Raw genomic sequence first — 21,545 nt, forward strand, 5'->3', positions numbered from 1 at the left:
CAACTTCCACCAAATATATGACAAGATTTGACCAAGACCATGGGGTGTGGGGCCCACCCAAAACCGGCCCCAAATATATTTATTTATTTATTTATTTTATTTTTTTTTTATTATTATTTATTTTATACTTTATAAAATATATAAACACCCCATCTTTTATAAACCATTTTATAAAAGAACACATAGTTAAATAATCATTCCAATAATAATTATTTGAATAAATAAATTAACCAATTAATTTATTTAACACTTTCAAGTAATTATTCAGAAACCCGGTTTTCTGAATGTGTCGTGTTCTGTATTTGTCTTATAGATCTTATCTTAACAAATACATAATTGGTGTGTGTCTAACTCGTTATTGGGTATGACCCGACTTGGATCAAACACGGCTAGCCACATTAACCTAATTATGTGTCTCGGGCATACGGTATTCCAACAACTAGATGATCTGACATATACGCTTATCAAATTAAAACTAATTAAATATTAAATAACGAGAAATGATTAGACTATGTGTTATGGCAGGCATTAAAGGGGCGCCACCCGTGTCAGCTCAACCAATCTTCAACCAAAACTCCTCAGGCGCTACCCTCTTTCTCCCTCTCTCGCCAAACCATTAGCGTCCACAGCCAAAGATCCATCTTGCCTGCAACCCCGTTGATTTGGCCCATGTGGAGGTGAGGGGGCGCCAATGCCCTCATCATAAAACCAAGTCTTAGATTTAGGCTAAGACCATCCTCTATGGTGAGGGACTTCGAAGCCCCTCCCAAGTGCCACGCCAGCGCCACGTGGGCACTGGGGACTTCAAAGCCTCACCTCAAATATGCCCCTCTATGGTGAGGGGGCTTCGAAGCCCCTTAATTTTTTTATTATTTTTTAAATATAATAAACTTTAATGATAAAATACAAACTATATTAAACTAAATAACAAAAATCAAACTTAATTGAACTAAAAACATTAAAAAAACATACAAATAGAAAAAAAAAACTACTATTCGGCGTCCGAGTTCTCGTTTGCGTATTTTGCCATTATCCTTGCTTTTTTCTCCAAAAACGTCCGTGTGGCCGGATCTAGATGCGAGAGATCCTTTGCGAGGAGCTTGAAGTCATTCTCTCGTTGCCGCTCCGATTTAGCCTTCTTTCTTTCTTCATGCATGGCTTTGTATTCCGCATGCATCGCTTTTCTTTCTTCGTGTATTATCTTGAGTTTCTCTTTTCGAGTGTTTTTTATCCTCGTGAAACTCTTTAAAAGTAAGCTCCAAATTGTCAAACCGCGAACTCACGTCGGAACTCATCGTGGATGTCGTTCTAGACGAAGATCCCCCGTCTCTAGCCGCCGCCTTGGCCCTATCTCTTCCTATCGGACGTGGCAACTCATCCGGTTCATCAAAAACAAAATCTGGATCAATCTTGTTAAGTTAAGTTGAGAACGAGCATCCGACCTGGCTTGAGACGGAGATTGATCGGCCGAAGTAGACGTTTTTGACCGTTTGGACGGTCGCGGTGAAGATGTCGGGATCGGATGCCACTTTGGCGAGCTCGTGCATTTCTTCCAAATTTCAAACATCCCCATGCCCAAGTAGTGAAAATGAAGGCCCTTGTATTGTTTCAAAATAGCCTTAAGAAGGTCGGCGTCGTTCGTGCCGCTTGGTTTGTTGTTCATAAGGCGAGTGTGAATCGTGAAGAAGTGGTTCGTTTTTAAAACCATTGACTTCCTTTTGTTAGAGACGGAATCATCCCCTCGGTAGTGACCGTGACCCATTATCTCAAAGAACTTTCCACGTATTTCTGCCCAAAATATCGCGCTGCGTTTACCGTCACCTAAGACGGAGTCTTCGGATGAGTCGATCCACGCTTGCGCCAACGCCGCTTCCTCATCGTCTTCCCACTTTTTACGGTCGTGCATTTCGGTTGGTGTATGATCGGCAACAACCTTCTTTTTATGGCTTCGTTTGCGACGAACTTGGGTTTCGGGAACTTCGGTTTCGGGAACTTCGGTTTCGAGAACTTGGGTTTCAGGCATTGGGGTTTGGGGTGTTTGGGTTTGGGGTGGCGGAGGCATAAACAGCATTGGCATTCGATAAAATATATCGTTAGGAAACGGTTGTACGTTTGGAGGCATGGCGGGTAGATGCTAGTTGGCATAGAAAGGGTTCATAGGGTCATTTTTGTTTGCGAGCATACTAGCCCACCACCTTTGAGCCGGATCCCACGGGTTTGGGTTGGAGTTCGCATTTTGGTTAGGGTTTGAGCTCGAGCTCGTGTTCGGGTTTGGGTTCGGGTTTGAGCTCGAGCTTGTTAAATGTGAGAAGGGATCCATGGTATAGAGTTGAGGGGTTTTTTTAGTGAAATTTGATTGAAATTTGGTATTTTTTAAGTGAAAAATGATAAAATGGGTTAGTATTTATAAATAAAATAATTAGTTTTTTTTTTATAAAAACTAGCCGTTTATGAACGTTGGAGGGGGGGCACCAAATTTTCAAACCACGCCGGCCGTTGGAACCACCCTACCCACGACGCCTTTCCTTGGACCGCGTCCCACGGCAGTGTTCCAAGCCCACGACACCCAAAAAAACACCCCACGGCGCCCAATAGCGTGGGGTCTAATATTTCAGAAATTATCATTCAACATTCAACAACTTAAGTAAAAATAACCATCATTTTCAATAATTGCTAAACTCAACACAACCTAAACGTATTGTTGGTTTGTAGTTTAATTAGAGCGGTTGCTTCACTAATGAGAAATAAACTATTCTAAGCAAATTCTAAGAATTCGTATAGGGCTTTTTTGGGCTTATAGGAGACCGTTTGATTTTTGGTGCACTCTTGCTATGCTTCTATTTATTTTTGGTTTAACATGGTGTTGATGGGTTCACACGATAAATATGGATACACCCATCAATGCCGATATTGGTATTAGCATAATTGTCTCGTGATGACAGTTAAACTTACTTAGCAAAAATTTTGCATAGCCATTTCAATAACTTACAAATACCATATTCTCAAAAATGCAAGTATTATTCATAATTGCATTTTTGAAAAATGTAAGTATTATTCATACTTGCATTTTTGAAAGTGTCTGTTCATTAGTACCGGTAGTTCAGAGATGTTAAATATTTGTTTATTGGCATTTTGTTTAGTAGGTAAAAGGGACCAAATTAAGTTGTAATGAAATTATAGATTCCTGAACTTAACATAGAAATTTGCCAAAAGTGGAGTGGGTAGATAATTCTAAAGTTGAAGGGCTTAAAGTAATTATAATAAGTTGGTTAAATGTCATGGGAATAGAGTGTTGGAAGATAGTATTCAATTATTCATGCATGCTCACAACCCAATTCTGATGGTAGTTCAAGTGTTGCCCTCAGCGGGACCATACATGCAAATGGTTGGTGGTCATGTATTTCTTTTTCTATACCATAATATTATTGTAAAGATCAATTTTCCTTAAATTTAGATATTCAGTAAAATGATATTGTTGTAAAGGTCTTTATAACTTTTGGGTTTAATTACGTAATAAGACGAATATTTATGTCAATGAAAGGGCTTCAAGTCTGGTGAAATCAAATATTAATGAGTGTACATAGTGGTGTTTTCTCCTAAGTGGGTAAGGGTTCAATTCTTGTAATGAACAAATGTGTAAAGTTAGGTGTAGGATTATGAGAATGTGAGTTGGCCGTTCTAAAAAAACAAATTTATATTATGCCACCCGTAGTGATGACGGTATGGGCCAAAACGCCGGGGGCACAACCCCCTCCCCCCCCCTTCCCAGCGTTTTCGTTTGTTAAATTTGCTTTAGCGTTTTGTGTATACACAAGAGTGGCACACCTTTAAAAAAATATTACCCTTAAAAATATTACCATTTGATAAAAAAATCCAATTTTTAAATTTTAACACAAATCTCCTATAAAAACAAAGTCAAACTTCAATTTTTATACACACTTCTGCTAATTTTCTATAAAACACTCAAATATATATTCAAGAACATCAACCAATATGTTTCCCTACAACCAAACGCTCGGTTTTTCGCATACGCCCGACAAGGCAACTCAATCAATCCCGACCCAAATTATCCACAACCGAACCCATCCACAATCACGATGCCAACAATCCCTATCCCTCAAACCTCGTATCCATCCGACCCGCAAATGGTCTCGTACATACAATATCTAAGTTCTGGAGCCCCTAACCCAAATATGGTGCCCGGTTTCCAAAACCCAACCACGAATATGATAGTCGGTTCCGGTTCCAACCCAACGACGAGACGGTGCCAGAGACACAAATCAACGCAGAGCCACAACCCGTCCCGGAGACTCAAGGCGGTTCAAACCAACGTGGAGGCGGACGTGGGAGAAAACACGTAAGGAAAACCGTTGACGAACCTCAGACTAAAAAGACCACTATACTGTGGACACCCGACGAGTGTGGACTACTTGCTCGGATGTGGTGCACGATATTAGAAGATCCCGAGTGCGGTAAGTTTTTAATATATATATATATATATATATATATATATATATATATATATATATATCTTAGAACAAACATTTAACTTGTAATATTTTTATTTTTTTAGCGAACTTTCAAGCATCGGGCGTATTTTGAAACAAAATTAAAGATTTGTTTCACGAACTTTACCGGGACTCGCGTCGGAAAAAAGATTCGGTAATGTCGAAATGGACCAATATAAACACCAAATGCACGGCTTACTATGCGGTTCACTCTCGGATGACTCGAACGTGGTGTAGCGGTGTCTCTGACGTGGAAATCATGGAAAAGGGAACTTCGGTTACTTTAACTGTTGGAAATCCCACATGAGGTTTCACCCAAAGTAGGCCCTCATTATGGAGGCCGACACCGAAAGTGTTATGCCTAACAAAAGGTCTAAAACCTCCAGAAATGCCAAGTTCCGATGCTCAAAACTTCAACTTAAGCGATAATGAAGACGGGAATCCGTATGCGGATGTTGCCGAGATCCATCGACCGGTGGGTAGAAGAAGCAAGGCAAGGGGGAAAGGGATCGCGCTGTCGTCGACGAGTGCCAAAATGGAAAGTCATTTCAAAGGAATGAACATTCGACTCAAAGGTATACAAGAACTTGGAGCTCAACGTCTTCAAGTAAATTTGGACGCCGTCGAAGTACTTAAAAGGAATGAATTGGACCACGACATCGAGGTTTTAACAAACAAGCTATTCGAAAACCACCCGAGAGTCCAATCTCTAAAAGGAATTCGGCAAAATATTTTTTTTTTGAAAAATACAACATTTAGTCTTATTATTATTGTATTTTTTTTAATTTAATATTTTTTTATTGTAATGTAGTTTTTATTTATGAGTTTGATGTATTTTTTTTATTTTAATGTAGTTCTTTTAATTTTAAATTTAAATATGCAATGAATTATTATTTAAAAAACAAAAAGTGTAAAAGTGACTAGACGACACGTGACGTATAATACCCAGGGGTGGGACTTTATGACTACACCATTTCATTGCAAAAAACTATAACTTTGACTGGGCGCCACATAACGCATAATAAACATACGTTGAGCATTATAACTACACAATGTAGGTTCCCAGCCGGATCTACACGAGATATCGCGTTCTACGTAGGTGCGGAATCCCTACGTAAGACGTTACGAGTATAGAAAACAATACGAGCTAACACACGATACAATAATCAAACACACGTTGTATTCCAACCATAAACACGTGATACTATGATCACTGAATACAAACTCTCTGACTCGAATACACGAATAAACTGGAATTCTTATGAATAAGCCGTAAACAAAACAGCTTATATAGACACGACAACTTCGCCTGGCATGTTCAGGCAAAGTTGTCCCTAACTTCGCTTGTCTAACAAGTTCGCCCATATCAGCGAACTTGTTAGTAACTTCGCTTACATACAAAACTCAAATCTAACTAACATGATTACAGACACTCGACACTGAACTACTGACATCATGCACCAACACACAAAGCATTATAACTACACATAGTGTTATATGTAATATATATTGATACATTAAAGAGATCGTTTTACTATTTATCCGATATCAATTTATCTGTCAAAATATAAATATCAAGTATACTCATTTTTAGATTACAACATCAATGCAACTTTATTTACTCTCCTACAAATAAAGAGTTGTTGGATCTGCACCTTTAAATTTTGACAATCCATAGATTGCGGGTTATGAGTTAGATGCTTGGGGCCACGAGTCACTTTTTATGTGAATGGACGATAGAATGGAATGAACGTGGTAATTGAATGGATAAAGGAATGGAATATGTTATTATCATTCCAATAAAATGTTTGGTTACCAAATGAGAATGAAATGATTACTTTGCGTAGTTTGGTATGTAGGAAAAAAACGGAAAAAATAAAATTAAAACGGTAGTGAGTGGTGGTGGTGGTGAGGGAGGTAGGTGGCAGTCGTGGCATTGGTGGGCAGTGATGGTGGTGGTGATGATGGGGTGGGTGGTGAGCGATGAGAGATAATGGTGGTTAGTGGTGGTGGTGGGGTGGGTGGTGGCGGTAGCGGTGGTGGGAGTGGGCGGCGAGTGGCGGTGGTGAGGGGCAGGGGTGACGGTCGATGGTGGCAGTGGTGGGCGGTTGGCACTAAAGGCGATGGTTGGTGGCGGTGGGTGGTGGCGGTAACGTGGTGGTGGCGGTGAACAGCTGTGGTGGTGGCAGTTGGGGCAGCGGCGGTGGTGGTGGGTGTTTAATGTTGATGGTGGTGGGTGGTGGTGGTAGGAGGATGATGGAGGTGATGTAGGGCGAAAAAAAGGAAGGAATGAAAAAAATAACAAGGGGTATGGATGAAATGTAATTGAGGTGTTTTAGAGGAAATAGAATGGACTAGGTAATGAGTCATTTCATTCATTTTGATTAGCCAAACATACTTTTCTCCATTCCCTCACAATGGATTATGCCATTTCACCCTCCATTTCTGCATACAAAACGCTAAGTTTCAAGATAATGAAAAGTATAATGGGTATGCTAATGATATAATAAGCTCATCTAATACAATAGTATGTATAAAATTCATATTTTTTTAATTTGTTTATACAATTATATTTCTTTTTAAATATCGATTAGATTAAAAATTAAGCTTTAAAGTCTAAACAGTATTGGTATGTTTGGCAAAACTAGCTGGTAGTTGTAGCTGGAAGCTGCTAGCTTGTGGCTGGAAGCTGGTGGCTAGAAGCTCTAGCTGGTAGTTGTTAGCTGTAGTTTTTTAGAAATATTTAGGTGTTTGGCAGAATAGCTGGAGCTTTTTATAAAACTAGATGGGTGCTCGCGCGGTGCATCGTTTTAATCCGAAACCTATTCTGACTTGACCCCTTTTGACTCAAAACTGTACCAACACGAATCGAACTAAATTAGCCTTTTTTTCACCGACTCGTTCTGACTCTAATTTGGTCTTACACATAACATGGACTTTCCTGACTCGACTGTTGCCGATCCTAACAATAATCACATAATATGTTAATTTTTATAGTTAAAGAAGTATAACAATATGATACTCAAATTAAAGAGAATAAAATGCATGTTTTTATGATGCAAATTTTTTAAAGAAATATTAACGTATGAAAATGTTATGGCATTTTAAAAAGTTACGGGGGTAGTTTGTTTCAAATAAGGGTTAAATATGTAATTATTATATAAATTAACAATAGATGATGGAAGTTCAAGTACCAAAATTGTAAAATTTGAAAGGCTAAAAGCTTGTAGCTTTTTCTAAACGTTACTAGTTGGAGCTTTTAACTTCAAGTTTTTTCTCCAGACCTAAAAGATTTAAGCTACTCCAACCAAATAAGACTTTTGAATAAATATAAATTTTTTCTTAAAAGCTTGTAGCTTAAAACTCCTAAAAGTTCCTAAAAGTTATGTTTGGCAAAACTAGCTAGTGGCTGTTAGCTGAAAGCTGGAAGCTGAAGGCTGGAAGCTGATGGCTGGAAACTGGTAGCTGGTAGCTGTAACTTTTTAAATATTTTTAGGTGCTTGGTAGAGTAGCAGAAACTTTTAATAAAACTAACCGGGCGTTCATGTGGTGCGATAGAATGGACGCACAACCTAACATCAACCGCATAATCAGTGTCAGTACATGATTCACCTTATGACAGTGCATACATAATCTGAATGTAGACGTGTAATTCATGGAAATGCAGTAAGCGTGTAACTGATGTCGAAAATCAAGAAACAAAGCTGATATATACAGTAATTTCAAATAGATAATTTTTTAAACCAACCTATTTTGATCTGAATCCTATTCTGAACAGGCATTGTTCTATCTGAAACATGTTCTAACCTGACTCCTTTTGACTTAAAAGTGTACCAACACGAAACGAACTAATTTAATTCTTTTTGCATCGACTCCTCTGACCCTAATTTGGTCTTACACTTGACTTTAGCTCACTTGACTCGATTTGTTACCGATCCTAACCGATAATCACGTAGTATGTTATTTTTTTAAAGTTAAAGAAGTGTAACAATATCATACTCAAATTAAAGAGAATAAAATGCGCGTTTTTATGATGTAATTTGTTTATAAAATTATTAACGTGTGAAAAAGTTACGGCCTCTAAAAAAGCCGTGGGAGTAGTTAGTTTTGAATAAGTGTTAAATGCGTAACTATTATATAAATTAACAAAAGTTGTTAAAAGTTCAAGTACCAAACTTGTAAATTTAAATGTAAAAGCTTGTAGCTAGCTTTTCTCAAACGCTATAGTAGCGTTCAAATATGAAGTTTTTTCTACCAACCTAAAAGCTTGAAGCTACCTTAACCAAACAAAGTTTTTTTTATTGAATATGAGTTTTTTATTAAAAGCTTGAAGCTTTTAAAAACTACTAAAAGCTCCTTACCAAATGTAACATCCCCAAAAGTTCGATTTAAAAATAGCGTTTTAGTAAAACTAAAGGGGTTTAAAAATAAAAATAAAAATCCTGATTTATTGACCCATCGCGATACGCGATGGGCATAGCCAAAGAGGCCATCACGATACGCGATGGTCTTTGATGACACATCAACACGTGTCACTCGGAGGTGACACGTGGCAGACCACGCGACACGTGGCAGGCCACGTGTCAACACGTGGCAGAGGGTGGTTAAGACGGTGACACGTGTCCGCCACGTGGCACTCTCTGAGTAACACATGTCATCGCGATACGCGATGACCAAAAAGAAAGGTTCCATCGCGTATCGCGATGGGACCACTTTTCAGCTATAAATAGGACATCCCATGGCTCATTTCCATCACACCACCACACTCTCTCTCTAGAAACTTTCTCTCTCTACCTCGATTTCCGTGCATCGACCCGAAAACTATAACCTCGTAATCCGCACCATATACCGAAGACACCTCGAAATTCGTAATGACAATCCCCACGACCGGAGCACCTCGTTTTGTGTGCCGACCTTGAAACGCGGAACAACCTCGTAAACCTTGTTCGACCCGGCGACTCCTGAACGTTGCCTCGATTTGCGTGCTGAGGAGTTGTTGATCAAGATTCTCAAAGTACGTGCAAGCGTCGAAGTGCTGCCCGAGAATCTAGAAAATAATAACCTAAGCAAGGTATGGGTTCTGCCCAAATAAAATATAATTATTCCAAAGGCTTAGACCCTAGTCGGGGGTATAGCCTAGACCTTGATCAAAGTATAACAACAAAATAAAATTTTCTTATAATTAAGAAATACAAAATGGTCTAAACAAAGATTATAGTAAATATATAGTTTCTTTATGATTAAGAAACTTAAGGTTATAGTTAAGATAGTGTATCTTTATTTTTAAGAAACATACGACTTAACAAACAAAGGTTATAGATAAATGACGTTTCTTCTTGAAGAAGAAACGTAGCACATGGTTAGCAAATAAAGAGAAGGAATTCATATCAAACATATTTTATTCAAACAAAAGATCAATCAAGGTTTAAGCTATCAAAACCAGACTAAAGGTCTGTTGCCGGATTAAGAGACGATCCGGGTATTTACATAAACCTATTTTATTATAGGTCAATCATACAATCAATCAATCATTCATTCATTCATTCATTCACAAAGGTTTTCAAACGAGATCACCACATCATTCAGAACAGACAGTCACAGGTGAATACGTTAAACCTTTTTCAATTAGTCAAGATAAACGGGTTGTTTATCTTAAACAAAGACAGTCAAAAAGAGATTTATGGGATTACGTGATCCCTATTAAAATACAAGATAGAAAATAAAAGCAACTTAGACCGAGTACACATGTGTCTGGATCCAAACATAATCAATCTAGTTTATCAGTCAAGGCTACGTGACCGCAGACTAGAGGTCATAATAAAATTTCTCCAAAGGGTGTCAATTCCCGGAGAACCGTAATTGTGTGTGTATGGCAGTGGCACAATCCCAGAAATAATAGACGTTTCTGCTGAGATTGTTTCATGAAAACTATCTTGTCAGTCAAAGAAAGATTTATAAAATGTTTTTAGAGTCAACGATTCACCAGCATATCGCTGACGTATTCCCCCCCCCCCCCCCCAAATATTACAGGAAATAAAGTTAGCACAGGTAGCATGAAGTTATAGCCAACTCATGGAGATAGATGCTCGCAAGGTAGAGATGACTCAATATTTTAAATTATTAAAATATTGCAAACAATATTTAAACAAAGTTTTATAAATAAAACAAAAGTTTGAAAATCAAACTCTTGAATGTTTATTATTCGAGAAGCTTTATATTAAATCAAATATGTTGTTATATTTTACAAATAAACTAATGTTTCAAAACATAAATTAATATTTTATTATAAACTAAAGACTTCTGCTAAAACTCTGATATATTTCCAAAGCAGGTACCAACTATTGGTCACACGCCTAGACCCTAAGTGCGGGTGTGACACCAAACATATGCCAAACATACCCATATCAATCAATCAATCATATCAATCATGCCCAGTAAAATCCCACCGACAGCAAAGCTATAAGTAGGGTCTGGGGAGGGTGGGATGTAGGCACACCGTACCTCTATCCAAAGGAATATAGAGGTGGCTTCCAGAGAGACCCTCGGCTCTAAGTACATGTGTATGAAGCAAAATAAAAGAAAATAAAGCAAAATAAAGGAAATCAAAGTTTAACAGTTATATAAAAACTACTACTAATTATAATAATATTAATAATAAGATCACAGTTTAACAGCTATATAAAAGCTAATAATAATTATAATAATAATAACAATATATGTAAGGGAAATACCATTATGGTATGTGGCCTAAATAAGTTAAGTCTAAGCCCTAAGGTATTCAATTCTCTCTAAAAATCCTTAACTTTAATTCTACTTCTCCACGAATTCCTATCCTCAATCATGTCCTCGGAGAGGTTTAGGTCTATCAAATCATGCCTAATCCTCTCATCCCAAGTCAATTTCGGTCGTCCTCTACCCCTCCTCCCCTCTATAGTAATGTTTTCTACGGATCTAACAGGATTCGTCGTATGTCTTCTCTTTACATGTCCAAACCATCTCAATCTCCACTCTCTTATCTTGTCTGCTATGTTCGCCACCCCTAATCTCTCGCGAAACACAACGTTTCTTATTCGGTCTAGCCTTGTGTGCCCACACATCCAACGTAGCATTCTCATTTCTGCTACCTCCATCTTCCGCACTTGTGCCTTCTTGATTGCCCAACAATCTGTTCCATATAGCATTGCAGGTCTAACTGCCACCCTATAGAATTTTCCCTTTAGTTTAGTCGGGAAACTCTTGTCGCACAATATACCTGTGGCTGCTTTCCATCTACACCATCCTACCTGAACTCGGTGGGTCACATCACTGTCTAATTCCCCATCGCTCTGTACAAAAGATCCTAAATACTTGAACTTCGTTACCTGCGGGACCACCTGCCCTTCAATTGTGATATGTGTGTCTTCATTGTAGTTTATCCCACCAAAATCACAGTGGAGGTACTCCGTCTTAGATCGGCTAATCTTTAAACCTTTTGTCTCTAAGGTTGTTCGCCACTCCTCAAGTCTCATGTTTAGATCTTGTTTTTTCTCAGCAAGTAACACAATATCGTCTGCGAACATCATGCACCACAGGAGAGTCCCCTGAATCGACTTTGACAACTCATCCAAGACTACTGCAAAAAGAAAGAAACGCATTTCTATACACTTTATTGACAACTCATCCAAACATACCCATATGTTAAATGCATTTCTATACACTTTATTGATTATATGTAAAGTTGAAAACATTTTTATATATACCGTTTTCCAATCTTGTGTTCATAAGAATTAAAAATGGAAGTTTAAAAGTGAATAATTGAAAGTTATAGAACACATATTCAAAAGTGAATAATTGGTACGAGGTTACGTGTTTATTCTCTTTGCACTCCACTCATTTTCGAACAACCAAAAAGAAATTATACTTATTCTGCTGACTCGAAATTTATAAATGGCAATTTTGTTATATTATTATAGCAATAAGTAAGGTTGTTGTTTTGTGACCAAAAGGTTATGAGTTCAAGTCATGAAAACGTCATTTTACACAAAGCGTGAGGTAAGGACACGTATATTAGATCACGATGCAATCCAACCCTTCCCTAAACCCCGCATAAATACGGAGTTAAATCAAGCATCGAGTATACCCTTCTTTTAGTTTTGTTTTTATTATATTAGATCACGATGCAATTCGGTTCGTCACAAAATTTATTGCATCACGTTGACAAAAAAAATATTAAACACACTTGCATATTTAGCTTTTTTTTTTCTTTCTTTTTTTAAAGATCAAAATTAAAAATATTAACACTTTATAGATAAAATTCAAAATATAAAATTTTTGTGGTTTATAAACATTAAAAGCTGCGCTAGTTTAAAATTTTAAAAACCTTTGTAGCTTAAACTTTAAATAAAAACCAATTTTCTACTGCATTAAAGCACAAGTTTATAAACTGGCATAGTATTCAAGTCAAACTTAATTTAATAGACTTTTTAAGATTATTTTTTTTTTACTTTAAAACTCTATTGTTAAAAAAAAAACTAAATTATAAAAGAAAATATGTGTGGCACACTAGACAAATCATACGTTATTATGTTATGTTTTGTCCTCATAAAAAATACAAATTAATGCAGTTTGGAAGTGATTCATTTTCCCAAGAAACAATCAATACTGAAAGACGATAAATAGAACAAAGGTTTAGAAAACAAATTTCTTATCAATTCAAATTCAGTTAAAAAGTATTAACAATTATCAACAAAAAAAGCTTAATCTCCAAATTCTAGTCCTACGTTTATGGAATTCAAGAACTCAAAACAAGATAAATAGATAATTATGAAATCAAATAAAAAAAAACAAGCAGAAATAAACTTTAAAGTCAAACTTGAAGATAAGATAAGCATCCCGGTATCGTCTTAAATATCATCAATATGTTTTTGACACGCTAGCTGTAGATCAAAAAGAACTTCACAGTTAAACATGTTTAAACGACATAGCTTCTACGTCTAGACAAAACGGATAACATGAGTTGGTATGTATGTATATATATATAGAGTGTGTATGTAAATATGGAATAATGTAAGGTTTAGTTCGAAAATACCGCAATATACCAAAGAGAAGAAAACAAGCATAGTGACACGGTAGTTATAGCCTACAATGTCAATAATTAAAACAACTGTCTTTACATGCAAATTGATTAAACAATTAAAAAAATTGACTATATTTTTTTCTAATTAAATTTATATAAAACACCCACCAAAAAAGGAATTATCATCATGTTAGTTCATTCTCTCCCTCACACTCACTGCATACATACATATATATTCTTCTTGGATTATTAAATTGTTAGTATTATAATCCAGCTCAAATGTGGAGTATATGATGTTCGTATGCTAATAATTGTTTAATCCTTTCCATATTGCCATATGAGATTCGTTGTTTTTTAAATCCTATTCTCGTTAAAGTTAAAGTCAATTTCTGCTGCGTAACTTGAATTCGAATTCAGATCTGTCTGAAGCTCTGATGGAGCTCAACAATCGACTTCAAAGGCGTCTCGTGCTTTGAGGTACATTGCCTGCCTTCAACTTCATTTACTTTTATGTGCAATTGATTTGTTATGTTAGGTTAAATTTGTGTTATATGTATCTAATTTGTAAATTACTTGTGCCAGCTTGAACAATTTCATTGTGCATTTTTGGAATTTGCATATTCTAGGTCAAAATTGTTCATTACAATTAGGATAGATTTGTTCTTCTGATTTTCATTTTCATTTTGATTATGGTTCCTGATCTGGAATTTGAGATTAAATTTGGTACCTGAAACTTTGAGCTTCTGCACTTGAAATGTTATTACAAACTATGCACTTAATGCGGAAATATATCAATATTTGAGATATTGGTAATTTTAATATCTTGCAGAATTTATTTGCAACTTACAAAACACTAACAATGGTGGCAAGTATTGTAGGAACTGATTAACACTTAAAACCCTAACATTAAACATCAAAAATGAACAATTAAGACTTAAAACACTGATATCGGGAAAATCGGTCCAATAACGGTCAATGTCGCCGATAATATCGGGACCAATACATTGCACTGATGTTTTACCAAGGGACCGATATATCGGCGATATAGACGGCATAGATTAGAAAAGTAGCCTTAGTTCATTTTGCTCATGTTAATTGCTTTTGAGTTTTTCCTCATAAGGTATTAAGTAAATTGTACTTGTGTTAAATTGTTACAATGCAACCATAGAAAAATTTGGAGCTAGCTAAATTTGGTGGAACACCAGATTCAACTAATCTAAAGCCTAATTCACATGATATGAGTTTACAAAGTAAGTTAGGTGGTAGACATAAATGCCCTTTCACCTTTAGCATGACAATCATAGAAAATCTTGAGGCAGTTACAAATGTACAATCGTGCAATCTTATTTTAATTTCAATAAAAATGGGAATTGCAATTTTTGGTGATGAGTCTCTTTTTGATAGATTTCTAACCACAAACTCATAAAGATTGCTTGGTTCATAGTGTTATAAAATAATGCTATCTGGTTAACACCATCATTGAATCTTGAACCCACTCATCTTTTAAAAAACAAATACCTCCTTTTAGCTTTTAATTCCTTTTGTTTAAAAATCAAATGTTACTCCTTTTAAGTTTTATGTTTCCAAATTCCCTTGATACCTTTTTCTTCTTGCTTTTTATGCTGGCACCTTTTCCCAATTTTATTATTTTTATACAGCAATGTAAGCTTTGGATAGTGAACTACAGTATGATAATAACATGAACTGTATGCCATTTTATCCAGATTTTTATGAACTCTTAATGAATTAGCAAGACACCAGGATTTCTGGCACTACTGTTTCATAATGTCTTACTTTTCATATTATTTGTATATTTACCAGGTATATTACTTCACGTGCATCGTCATCAGCTTTAATCCTCATGGGACTTTACTCTGCTCATCTGGTCAAGTTGACTTTGTTCAAAGTTTTCCTTCTGCATCTAACATATGCTGACCTGGACTCAGACAAGCAAGCTCTCCTTGCATTTGTTAACTCTGTACCACACCGTCCAAAGCTCAACTGGACCAACAATACTGCAATCTGCACTTCTTGGGTAGGTATCAACTGCACTTCTAATGGGACCCGCGTGTTAGCCGTTCGGCTTCCAGCAGTTAGACTCAAAGGCCCGGTCCCACCAAACACACTTGGAAAACTAGATGCATTACAGATTCTAAGCCTTAGATCAAACCGCCTAAATGGAGACTTACCATCCGATCTTCTTTCACTCCCGTCACTTCGTTACTTGTACCTTCAAGATAACAACTTCACCGCTAACATCCCGTTATCTTTTCCACCTCGTCTGATCGTTTTGGATCTCTCATTTAACTCTTTCACTGGAAATATTCCAAACTCAATCCAGAACTTAACTCAGTTAACTGGCTTAAACCTTCAAAACAACTCATTATCCGGACCCATTCCAGACTTTAAACTTCCAGAACTAAAGCATTTGAACTTAAGCTACAATCATCTCAATGGGTCAATCCCAAGTTCCCTCCAAACGTTTCCGACCTCATCGTTTATCGGAAACTCGTTTTCATGCGGCCCACCTCTAACTCCTTGTTCACTACCTCCCTCTCCTTCTGTTATCCCTAAAAAACAAAGCTCCAAAAAGAAATTTCCAACATGGGCTATAATCGCGATTGCAGCTGGAGGAGGGACCGCCTTGTTACTTTTGATGATTATTATAATATTCTGCTGCATGAGGAAAAAGAAAACCGACCCTGCCCGTGTGACAAAAGCTAAAACTTCTACAAGGGGTGAAAAGCCGAGGGAAGAATTTGGTAGTGGGGTGCAAGAGCCCGAAAAGAATAAGTTGGTTTTCTTTGAAGGGTGCTCTTATAACTTTGATCTTGAGGATTTGTTAAGGGCTTCGGCTGAGGTGCTAGGAAAAGGTAGTTTTGGGACCGCGTATAAAGCGGTTTTGGAAGAGTCATCAACTGTGGTTGTTAAACGGTTGAAAGAAGTGGTGGTGGGGAAGAAAGAGTTTGAGCAGCAGATGGAGATTATTGGAAGAGTTGGGCAGCATCAGAATGTTGTTCCTCTTCGGGCTTATTATTATTCGAAAGATGAGAAGCTTCTGGTGTATGATTATTATTCAGCGGGTAGCTTGTTGACACTACTGCATGGTATGTTTTTTTCGCCTTGTACCTTGGTCTTCATATGGTTTAGTTAGATCAAATGGTTTTTTAACCACTTGGGCTAGCTCAAGTGGCCAGCCAAATGATGGGTAAGAGTTTGATGCTGGTTGGCCTCTCAAGTTCGAATCTTGATGGCAACACGAGTTTTCTATTAGAGTGTCCCTTCCCAGAGAGCTTGCTCTTGTGGGCGGACAACTCCTGTCAAGTGGCAGGGGCCTCGAAATTTTCTCGTGGAACGCCTAGCCAAACTCGGATGCCAAGCGTGGGCCCGGTTAAGACAACATAGTCTTGGCCCGAGTGGGGCGGTTGGGGCTCTCTTCGAGAGCTGTGGCTGAATATTCAACCACTATGAAAGTCACCGTTCGAAAAAAGATCAAATGGTTTTGACTGGTTTACTTTCGAATGGGTCATTGTGGTTTAGGGTTTAACGGGTTTGAAAGTCGCCCAAAGTTATTTTTTTAATGCATGCAACCTCCCAAACCCTCCCGTCAAAGATTTAGATGATTTTAGTAGTTTTTATAATCATAGTTAATGCATCATACACACACATGTATACAGGAACACTTAAATGAAAACCATAAAAAATGTTGTGTAATGAACGTTGTAAAAGGGTAAATTATCAGGACTGTTGATTGATTTGGTCAACTACCTAAATTGGTTCTTGACATTTTTTGTGTTTCTCATTTAAACCTTCCATATATATGTATGGGAACTCACATGGCATTATTTTAAAATTTAGTACACACAAAGTGGTCAGGTCATTTTCTTCTTGACTGGAATGTAGGACCATTACCTGACATACGTAAGTGATAAGAGACACTAATAGCTTTCCATGTAAGCTATAGTACAATATATTGTAAATGCAGAGTGCGCTTTCTCATCCCCCACCCAAAGGGGTGTTGATAAATCGACCGAATCATCCAAACCGAAGAAAGTTGGCTGGTTTGAAATATGTATGGTCCGGTTCACAGTCCGGATTTTAACAGTTTGACGTTTAAGCTTTTGAACTTGGAACCGGCCGACTAACATTTATTATTAGTTTTTTTTCTGTTAGGAATATAAATTTATGTATGTATATTATATTTCTGAATAACCCTTTCCATTTTTTTCAAATTTAATACCAAAGTATGCTATTTTAGAAAAATGATTTTTTTGTGTGGTCTAAAACAGGCAAAACCAAACCGTAAAGCCGGCCGGCTCGTTTTGTATTTTACCAAAACCATTGTTACCAGTCCGGCCCATAATTTTTGTCAAAACCGGCCATACAACATCCTAGTACTAACCTAATAATCTCAATAAAACATGCAGGGAACCGTGGCACTGAAAGAAACGCAGTTGACTGGGAAACCCGAGTCAAAATCGCCCTTGGAGCTGCACGAGGCGTTGCTCATATCCACTCAACCGGAGGCCCTAAATTCACTCACGGAAACATCAAATCCTCAAACGTCCTCATCACCCAAGACTCAACCGGTTGCATCTCAGACATTGGCTTAGCCCCTCTCATGAACCACCCTCCTCCCACCTCCCGCCATGCAGTTGGGTACCGGGCCCCAGAACTAATAGAAACCCGAAAACACACTTATAAATCAGATGTCTACAGCTTTGGTGTCCTCCTCCTTGAAATGTTAACGGGTAAACAACCGATTCAATCTCCTGGTAGAGAAGACATGGTGGACCTCCCGAGGTGGGTCCAGTCAGTGGTCCGTGAAGAGTGGACTGCTGAGGTGTTTGATGTTGAGCTCATGAAGTTTCAGAATATTGAAGAGGAGATGGTTCAGATGTTGCAGATTGGTATGGCCTGTGTGGTGCGGGTCCCAGATATGCGACCCACAATGGATGAAGTTGTTAGGATGATTGAGGAGGTGCGGGTGTTGGACTCGGAAAACCGTCCTTCATCCGATGATAATAAGTCGAAAAACTCGCGTATTCCAAGCCCATGATTTTTACTGTGAGATTGTAAGTTTGTGAAGAAAGAGGTGAATAAACTTGTTTGATTGTTTTTGAATAGGATGTGTACATGCATGAACTCGTGCATATGGTGAGAAATATTGACTTTCCTTGATTAATTTGGATGATACTTTAAGATTAGTTTTTGGTAAATGGATGGATTATTTGCTAATCAAAGGTACAAACACCAGAGCATAACTTACCACCACTTACCAATGCACATGTATGTAAAATAATATTTACCAAGTCCAAATACAATTATACGGCTCCCCTAAATTTTAGAACACAGCATTCACTCCCACAAACTCATGACTCCTATTCCTTCTTCTTAATTTCCCCTTATTCCCTCTTCTTCATCTTCTTCATCTCAACCGATTTCTTCTCAATGGCTGATTATTATCATCATCAAACTCGATTTCTCCATCGCCATTTTCGACCGTCAAATGGATTCCCTCGAAGGCGGTCACCGCCGCAGCACCTCCGCCAGGTGCTGCAACGCGTGCTATGCTTGGGCCTCCTTCCTCATCTGGACCATCATAATCTTCCTCCTAATATTCGGAATCTCCTTCTTTGCTTTCGTTAGATCAAACCTTCCGGAAATCAAGGTCCATAGGTAATAGACAGTTCTTACATTATTATGTATGTACAATTACAAACCTCAAATCCTGCAGAATATGGGTTGTTGATACATATCTTATAATCTTTATAACAGACTCGACGTTTACAAGCTTAATGTGACAGAGGCGAATAACAAGAAACAAATAACGATTGACGTTCAGGTAATGGTTAACGTGACCAACAACAACAGAAAGATGACGTTGGTGTACGGTAAATTAGACGTGGAGACGAGGATTGAGGGAATTTCATTGCCTACTGTGCATGTGGATGGATTCAGGCAGGAAACGATGACTACTAACGATTTGACGATCCATCCAGAGGCTAAGAGATCTCGGGTGGATGTTGATCATGCCAAACAGATGAAAATGAATGCGGATCACCGTGAACTGGTGTTGGATGTGAAGATGAAGGGGAAGATCCAGTTCTGGTATAAAGGACGGGTGATGAGTAACTTGCATCTCAAGGCATCATGTGAAGGCGTTGAACAGTCGCAGATTGATCAAGCTGTTGCGCATGAATGCAATGTTAAGTTATAAGGTAATTATTATTCGTTTCATTTGATTAAACAATGATGATGCAACAGTGTAATTCATTTTTAGCTGTTTTGTGCAGCTGATAAATGGATTTGACTGAAGCTTCTATGAAGGTGATTTTAGGATTTAGAGTTCAGTTTGGTAGGTTTTGTTTTGCTTGATGCATATGAACAATGGTTTATTGTTTGTATATTTGTAAAATATAATACTAATTTTTTAAATAAAAGCTTTACATGGAAGATGGAAAGTTAGTAGTTGGTAGTCTCTTAACAGTCATTAAGAGGCTACCACTTAATGACTCATAACCTTTTAATGGTTAAGAGGTAATCTTAAGCCTGAATGGTTAAGAGTTAACTATTAAGAGGTAGCATCTTAACCATTCAGACTTAAGATTATTTATAAACCATTAAGATGATATGAGTCATTAAGAGGTAGCCTCTTAATGACTGTTAAGAGGCTACCAAACAGGAACGTGTAGCTTGTGCCTCATAGTGATAAAAGTGAGTAGAGGGTAATCCCTCCTTGGTTATAGGTTGCACACAAGTAGGAACGTATCACACACAAAGTTGACGAGCTAAAACTATGTCAAGAATTAAGTGTAAATCAGTCTTGATACGTTTTGTCCACTAATGGGACACGCGATTGGTGGCCGGGTAAGTGGCACCAATATTGTTGCACCATAATCACTAATATAAAATATAGTATCACCGACGTAAAATTTGTTGGTAATTACCAATGAATCTGCAAAATCCAAATTTTCGTAAGATAAATTACCCACAGATTATCGACATAACCCATTAAATCCAAAAAATAAAATAAAATTAACACATCCGTATTCCTTTTAAAAATTATAGTTATTAACTCCTGGTTGACTAATTCAATCTAGCGGATCATTGCATCAGTATGAGCAAGGTCATTTCGGATTCTCTGAGCAAGTAAAAAAAAATAGGCCCTTATGTATTAATAGATCAACTATAATTGTGATAACAATAAACAAAACAAAGTTATTTTAGCAAAATGAACTATTTTATATAGTTAAAGTGTTAAACAAATCGTCTCCTACATTCTTTGAAGAAAAGTTGTTTATGACGTTAGTAATCGATGCCGTAGCCAAATGATATTGTTTTAGCCAAGATCAAAATTTATAGAGAGCATGATCTGCTAAGCCAGAAGGAACTCGTAAAGTGAGGTCCTACTTTTGAAAATAAAGTTTTATTTTGCTTAGCATGTTTGACAATTGTCATCCTGATTCCTTTTCTTGTGAGTTTTGCTTACTATTTTGTATATATGAATCACTTATCTTGAAGATAGTTTAAATTCAATGTTTTAAAAGCCGGTTCTTAATCGGTTGGACTCAAAAATGGTATAACCGGTTGAATCGTTTTGTATTGGGAGGTTCAACCGGGTTGACTAGCTAATCCTATAATACATAAAAATACATCTTCAACTCCAAAAGTTACGTAAAAGAACAAGATTTCATAATAAAAAGTAATCCAAAAGTTAATCCTTAATCAAAAAATAATCCAAACAACGAACTTTTATAAGAGATTCACCGCATATAATCAACTACAATATTAATATAACAAATCCATACACAGTTCATGAACTTGGAACACGTGACTCACCACTAAAATTGGTTGAGAAGCCTCGATGACACATTGGTAGGAAGAACTGATTTAATCGCATATCGACATGAAGTTGAGTTGTGAGTTCTATGGTATATGGGGATAGGAACGGTCGATCAGGTTGCGCTGGGTTAAAAGTT

General features: G+C 37.3%; 2 protein-coding genes across 2 annotated transcripts; both read left to right on the forward strand.

Annotated features, from left to right (window-relative positions):
- The first annotated feature begins 13,935 nt into the window (after positions 1 to 13,935).
- On the forward strand, positions 13,936 to 18,622 carry LOC143560777 (putative inactive receptor kinase At5g58300). Its single transcript, XM_077049000.1, has 3 exons — positions 13,936 to 14,040; positions 15,385 to 16,670; positions 17,991 to 18,622. The coding sequence occupies exons 2-3, from the start codon at positions 15,425 to 15,427 to the stop codon at positions 18,620 to 18,622; spliced, it is 1,878 nt and encodes a 625-aa protein (XP_076905115.1). The 5' UTR covers positions 13,936 to 14,040; positions 15,385 to 15,424.
- Positions 18,623 to 19,072: 450 nt separating this feature from the next.
- LOC143560778 (uncharacterized) lies at positions 19,073 to 19,783 on the forward strand. The gene is made up of 2 exons (XM_077049001.1): positions 19,073 to 19,242; positions 19,342 to 19,783. Exons 1-2 carry the CDS (start codon positions 19,073 to 19,075, stop codon positions 19,781 to 19,783), a joined length of 612 nt encoding a protein of 203 aa, XP_076905116.1.
- Positions 19,784 to 21,545: the final 1,762 nt, after the last annotated feature.

The sequence above is a fragment of the Bidens hawaiensis genome, unplaced genomic scaffold, assembly GCF_021521415.1.
Source record: "Bidens hawaiensis isolate Kalapana, Puna unplaced genomic scaffold, B.hawaiensis_p1.1 tig00020444_1, whole genome shotgun sequence".
In the NCBI taxonomy this organism is placed as follows: Eukaryota; Viridiplantae; Streptophyta; class Magnoliopsida; order Asterales; family Asteraceae; genus Bidens; species Bidens hawaiensis.

Coding starts and splice junctions, on each gene's coding strand:
- LOC143560778 (XM_077049001.1), top strand. CDS start 19,073: ATGGATTCCCTCGAAGGCGGTCACCGCCGCAGCACCTCCGCCAGGTGC. Junction 19,243..19,341: donor CCGGAAATCAAGGTCCATAG/GTAATAGACAGT, acceptor TCTTTATAACAG/ACTCGACGTTTACAAGCTTA.
- LOC143560777 (XM_077049000.1), top strand. CDS start 15,425: ATGGGACTTTACTCTGCTCATCTGGTCAAGTTGACTTTGTTCAAAGTT. Junction 16,671..17,990: donor CTTGTTGACACTACTGCATG/GTATGTTTTTTT, acceptor TAAAACATGCAG/GGAACCGTGGCACTGAAAGA.